At 32.3% G+C, this 6622-nt stretch overlaps 1 protein-coding gene across 2 annotated transcripts; it reads left to right on the top strand.

Moving 5' to 3' along the window:
• The first annotated feature begins 1471 nt into the window (after window positions 1–1471).
• On the top strand, window positions 1472–4577 carry LOC8261796 (protein cornichon homolog 1). 2 transcript variants are annotated; one of them, XR_007214466.1, is made up of 5 exons: window positions 1472–1717; window positions 2332–2513; window positions 2857–2979; window positions 3121–3247; window positions 4238–4577. XR_007214466.1 is itself a non-coding variant. In XM_015728406.3 (4 exons), the coding sequence occupies exons 1-4, from the start codon at window positions 1643–1645 to the stop codon at window positions 4284–4286; spliced, it is 429 nt and encodes a 142-aa protein (XP_015583892.1). In that variant the 5' UTR covers window positions 1478–1642; the 3' UTR covers window positions 4287–4577. The 2 variants fall into 2 exon arrangements, 1 of the variants encoding a protein (XP_015583892.1); XM_015728406.3 differs by lacking the exon at window positions 3121–3247 and having other exon boundaries at window positions 1478–1717.
• The last annotated feature ends 2045 nt before the right edge of the window (window positions 4578–6622 follow it).

Here is a 6622-nt window from a genome sequence, read left to right on the forward strand (position 1 = left end):
TCTATAATTTTTAAGTTATTTCTTTAAGCTATAGTGAGCTTAAGAATATATAAAAAGAAATACTAATTTTATGAATATTAAAAAGATGCATTAATTATCTAGAAAGATATATATTAATTAGTATTAAATGTTCTATAATTTAACAATTAACCATTTAATTACTTTAAATTATTTTCTTCATTTATCAGCATAAGAATTATTGTAAAATTTTTAATCTATTTATTAGAATTGTAAATTTAATATAATTTTTGTAAAAAATTCTATAAGTAAGTTGAAAGCCTTGCTTTTATATATATATATATATATATATATATAGAGAGAGAGAGAGAGAGAAAGAGAGAGAAAGACTGTTTATTGATAATTAAAGTCTTAAATAATTTAATTATAATTTAGTATATGAAAATAAAATTAGTTTTTGCCTCATACTTTGCTTATATTCAGAATGAAATAATATTTGTATTGTATATTTTATATTAAGTCAAAAAAGATATTGGATGAAGTAATATTTTTATTATAAAAAAATGCATCTCTAATTTTGAAATTTAAAAGTACTTATAATTAAAATAATAGAAAACAGGAAGAATTAATTATACTTTATTCTTTTGAAATTAATGCGAAACTTCGATTAAATTAAAAAATTAAGCTTTTTTCTTTTTAGATAAAATGTTTGAAAGGGGAGTGAGTTTGTTCACAAAATATTGGAGTGGGACTCCACACACCAATATTTGTGTGCCTATGTTTGTTGCCGTATTTTCGGTAGAGCCCTACAGCTAAGCTGATCAATCCACTACACCCCTAAGGGCCCTTTTATGGCAAGTCCTCCGTTGTAACTTTTTTTCAGAAAAAATAATAAAAAGAAAATACTCAATATTTTTTTTTCTTTCATTTTTTGTCAAATTTAACGTGTCTTTTTACTGTATTAAAATACTAAACATATTATTTTTTTTATTTTTCTAGTTTTTATAATTTTAATCTTCTATTAATTTTTGGTAAACAATAAAAAATAATTAGAAAAACAACAAAAATACAACTAAAAAATCATCACAAATATTTAAAAAAATCTCTGAAAAATAATATATTTTTTTAAGAGTTTACATAATAAAAAAATACTTTTATTAAAATTAAGATACTTACTGAAAGAAATTTCTTTTATGGCATTTTTGTTTTAGAATTGCATAAAGCACCAACATCTGATGGAATAATTAATAATTTATCTTGATATTGTGAATAACAATAATAATAATTTATTAGCATCAAATTAAGAAAAAAGATTGTTAAAAAGACCAGAAAAAAAAAAGAGTAAATAATAAATTTTGTAGACTCAACAGGTCAAATTTTCCTCGTTAAGGCGGTGCTAGTACACTAGTATTACTAGTCTTGCTAGTATAACTGCTACTAAAAAAGCCTTGACTATTATTTGAGTATATTTACGTGTCTGTTTGTTATTGGTCAGGTTACATGTCCATTCGTTTATGCGAGTTTTCCTTGTTGACGCATTTTCTCACGCCATTTCTCTCTGCCTCCTTTTTTTTTTTTTTCTTTTTGGCGTTTTACAAAAAACATCAGAAATAATATAAAGAAAAAGACGCTACTCGCGCTTTTTATTTCTCCACTCTCTCTGGTTTACTTCAAAAACCAGAAAATGGTGTGGGACTTGATTTTCACTGTTCTCTCTTTACTCCTTCACTTTGGCCTTCTCGCTATGGTCTTCCATGAGGTACTTTTTTCTTTTATCATTTTCATTATTATTACTATTATTTCTTTTCTTGTTTGGTTCATGAGAAAATAAAAGCACAGGAAAATGTGACGAAAACAGAGTTCCGAAGTTTTAGCATCTGATTTTTCTTTTTTCTTTTTTTTTTATTCGCTTTTTCGTCATCCAAACAATGGACTGATAAATTTACATAGTTACATACTTTTTGTGTCTTTTAAGTTCCCTATTTATGGAATTAATATTTGATTTCACATCTACGATTATTTTTATATCATAGACTGTTGTTACTTTATAAATTGTAGATCGCTGTGGCGCTGCTGCTATAAGTAGCTAGGAAAATGTAGAATATGTACAATTTATGGATAATTTTCAACAGAAACCTAATAATGTAACTTGGATATGGATCAAGTATTTTTGTAGTGCTTTTTGAATATATGTTTGTTTCGTGTTATGCGTGTTTATCTCGGTATATGCTACTCTGATAGTAATTGCATATTTATGGTAAGTATAATTTGACTCTGGAATTTACTGCGCCTCCAACATTGTCCGGGGGGATTATATTTTGTTTCTAGTATCTAATTGATGCGTCGTAGCTAACAAGTGATTTTATGCTGCAGCTTTTGTGCTTAACTGACTTGGAAGCTGACCACATGAATCTTTTTGAAGCAACAGCTACCATTAACCAGTGGGTTATGCCTGAGTTTGTTTTGCAAGGGTTTATCTGCATTCTTTTCCTCTTGACACGTCACTGGCTCATGTTTCTCTTGGCACTTCCCCTTACTTGCTACCATTTCATGCGGTAAGTTTAACTCTCTTTTTATGATAATTATTAATTAGTGCTCACACTGAATACCAAAGTCTATTTTCAACAACGAGATGATACTATACATTTGGGAAATTGATGACTAGCAATATTTAGCTCGCTGAATGGCTATTGTCTTTTTTTCAGTTGATGTTGTTACAAGCTGTGTTGAAATGATATGATCATTCACTTTTCAGTGAGTTTAACTGGTAGAAACAGGTGTACAAGTGAAAAAATATGCCGACTTCTTAGCCCATTGTGACCTCTGTTGTTTCTTCTTTGAGCTTTCTATTCTTGCGATATTGTACCTGAAATGTGGCTGTTCTATTTTGAAATTCAGGTTTTGGAAACGGGAGCATCTTATTGATGTCACTGAAGTTTTCAGAAATATTAACTATGAGAAGAAGTATAGGATAATCAAGCTTGGTATCTACTTGACCTTCTTCATCATTCTGATGTTCAGGTTTGTTCAGCCCTTAGTACATAATTTATGTTTCTTTTTTGACAGCTCTCATTTCTTTGTTGTTTCCACATTTGGTGTAAGAGATATCTTTCACTTGTCGGTTTGGTCTAATCAAGGTTTTTCCATTATGTTTGGGCATAGAATTATTGCAGGCACCTTATCAATTTACAGATCTGAAGGATTAGACTATCGTTCTTCTTTTCACGTATTCTAGAAACTTCATTCTAATCTTTCCCGGATATGGAATTTTTTCTGCACTTTAAAATAGGTTAGTGCTAGATCATGTGAAGTTCCCTCTAATTTGTGCTTTTTAGGTTTTAAATTCTTTAAAGGGAAGCAAAAATAGTTGCTGGTTTCAAGTACTTCAGAAATCTTTTTTCATTTCCTCTATTTTCTTCTTTATGTTCATATACAGGCTTATATGCGTTGCTAGTAAAATTCAATCACAGCATTGAATTTCATCAATTGCACCTTGTTCATCTACATATACATATGCATGTCTGAACTAATTCAGGTATTTGATATTTGAAATTTGGACTTATCTTTCAGCCTAAGACATCAACCAGTATTATTAAAACTATGGCACGCTAGTCAGCATGCATATACTGTAGATAGTTGTGCATTTTCTTCCATCAATAACATAATATGGGTCAAGTGAAATGGCAACCACATACAAAAATAATATACCAACATATAGAAAAGAGAGTTGGAAATAATATGTTAAGTTCAACATCAAGGATGAGTATTGTTTTCACAGAGGCAGTAATTGACACTTGCATACCTAAAATATGAGTGGTATGCATATTTAGTTCTTCAGTGCTCAACGTTTTAGAAGTAAGACCACTGTAGCATATAACATAGTTGTATGCTTAAACATGCTGGTTAGCAAGGAGGGAGTCTTCTTTCATATAACATCGTTCTTGTTGAATAACTATGACTGCTTACGAACTGTTTTGAACTCTTACTTGGAGAACCTCATGTAACTAATGTGGTCTAAAGGATCAGTCTTGTGGAGGCATGTTATTTTTCTAGGTTTACGCTTGAGGTTTGAACAGGAGATTATTTTCTCATTCTAGTTTTAAAACTATCATATCTATTTATATATCAGCAAAAATAAGATACAACTTTTGCTTCATTTAAGATGGAGGAACTTTTTGTATCACTTAAATTAATGATGGTAATTATCTTCCTCCCTGAAGAAGGATTTCGCTCCCTCTTTCTCTGTCTCTCTAATCTGATAGTAAAACCCTATTTGCAGGGTTACATTGGTTGGTTTCAACGTTCTAAGAAATGCAGATGACGAGTGAAGACATTCATGTATTTTGACCACCAAGGCTTCAGTAATATGATAGCTGCATATAAGTGGGTTTAAATCACTGATCCATGTGAAAGAAAGTGAATCTTAGCATACTTAATTACTAGTAGTAAGATAAACTTCATCTAACTGCTTACTGACATGGTTAGTTTTGATTTCTGAAGTGTTCAATTCTGTGACAGAGAAGAGATTGCTTGTAGGAGGAGTTTTATAGTTAGGCAGTTTAAACAAACATGATCAATTGAAGAAAGAGTATTGGTATCAGCTTATGATTTGATTTACACTTCTTTGCTTAAAAGCACTTCTACTTCTTGACCTGTTTTTTACTTTACCAGTTTATGTGGGGGTCTCTGGTGTATGCAATTGTGAAAATGAATATCTGAATCATTGTTTGTCTCCAGATTTTGGTATTTCACTGTATATAGCATTTTAGTGTGTTGAAATTTAACATCGAGGTCTAAGCTAGCTAGTAGATAGCAAGAGTCATTATTGCTGCAGTGTGAATGATGGTTGTGCTTCAAACACCTTTGATCCATGCGGATCCCCTATTATATTCCATTTTGCGAGGCTGAAATTGTGCTGCCCCTACTTTGCTACCATATAGTTGATACAATCCTATTGTATTTCCATATTAGCAAAGATTTCCCTTGAATGAGTAATTGTATCCATGGAGTCTTGAGATCATTGTATTATGGACCACTTTTAGCTACAGCATTACTAACGATCTCTCTGTTATTGGCGGTGCTTAAGTTCTTATCATGCATATATTTCTGTCTCTCAAAACCTCCTTGTTAATGCTTCACCCTGGTTGCTTCTCTAATTTATTTTTGTACGTGCTTTGTACCACCTGTGTTCTATGATGAATCATTGGGCTCAAATCCAAAGTCCATCTTATCGGAAATTAGTGCTCAAATGAATCATTGTCTCTTTATTTTTTGGGATCTGGCAATTCTTTCTAGTTGAGCCGTGGATTTGTGAACGGGCTGGATGTTAATGGGCTCTGTTCGTACTAATTGAACACACCATGTTGGTAAAACAAAATCTTGGAAAAGCATTTAATGTAGTTTGGGCTTGAAAATGACCTAAGGTCGTAAAAGAATCGGGCCCACATTTATCATAAGTGTCCTATACCCGACAGGTTGGCAGACCCGACATACTGTAGGCAGCTTGACAACAGCTTGCCTTTCTTTGTACAATCAAGTAATATTAATAATGGATGATTTGGGCCCATTGGAAGAGAAGAACATCATCAAAGGCCCATGGCCCCCACTTACTTCAGCTTTCTCAGTTTAGGTCTGTGGGGCCCGGCTGCCTTTTTTATGGGAAATTTTTAACCACTTGATGTGTTTTGACCCTACAATCGGGTCAGTGGGCAAGGTTGGGTCGTTTTCGGGTCCTGAAGTGGACTGGTGTTGTCTTCTGGTATTTGCCTATGTGGACCCCAACGTCATCAAAAGTCAGGCTTTCAGCTACAAACAAGTGGGTCTTCATTCTTGATGGGGTTACTATCAAAGGGGTGCTGGACCTGCCAAATGGGACAATATCTGAGCAATCTCATGTACCCATTTTGCCCTCACGAGATTGAAAGCCAAATCAGAAGAGTCAGTCCATCAGCAAGTGCATTTTACTACTTTTTTTCACGGAATAATGGTGCTTACATTTGTCAAAATAAGATTGTAATTATTTTAGCACACTGACCTGTTGCTAACCTGCTAAATGCTCTTATAAATTTAAATACTTTATTATCAAATCCTAATAAATTTAAATACTATTTTTGTAATTATTCTATTTTTTTACATCATTCATGGGGTTCAACAGACGAGGGGATCCGAACCTAAAATCTTGGTGAAGTTGAGATATATGTTTAAAACATGAAAGTATGGCAATGCACGTATATTGACCTGAATTGCTACCCTTTTTTCTTTAATCTAAAAAACCAAAAATTAAAAGAAAAAAGAAAAGAAATTAAATGCAAAGGGCCCTTTGGGAAACTGAAGATATGATCAAAGGATAGAAGGCCCACTTCTTGTATATTCTGTCTTTTGCTGTTTGAGTTTTCTCACTTCCCCAGTCCTATGTTATGCTATGGGCTTACAAACTTCTCTTTAACAATTTCTGAAATGCTTTGCTAAAAGAGACGAATTGCGATTTCTTCTGAAGAATTTTATGTGGCTCACTTAGCGATGTAAATGAACTAAGCTAGCTGTCAACTTTTTGGAGAGCTTAGCAAAAAAAATGAATGATAATTTTACATATAAAATGCAGTGCTTGTTGTATATATCCATATTTTAAACCAAGGGACGATAGTAGTTGAGTGATGGAAAGTGT

This window comes from Ricinus communis, chromosome 10, assembly GCF_019578655.1.
Source record: "Ricinus communis isolate WT05 ecotype wild-type chromosome 10, ASM1957865v1, whole genome shotgun sequence".
Lineage (NCBI taxonomy): Eukaryota > Viridiplantae > Streptophyta > Magnoliopsida > Malpighiales > Euphorbiaceae > Ricinus > Ricinus communis.

Bases quoted from the DNA above. Each gene is read 5' to 3' on its own strand.
- LOC8261796 (XM_015728406.3), top strand. From the start codon at position 1,643: ATGGTGTGGGACTTGATTTTCACTGTTCTCTCTTTACTCCTTCACTTT. The intron at 1,718-2,331 runs GTACTTTTTTCT...TTTATGCTGCAG, and splicing joins TCGCTATGGTCTTCCATGAG to CTTTTGTGCTTAACTGACTT. The intron at 2,514-2,856 runs GTAAGTTTAACT...TTTGAAATTCAG, and splicing joins ACTTGCTACCATTTCATGCG to GTTTTGGAAACGGGAGCATC.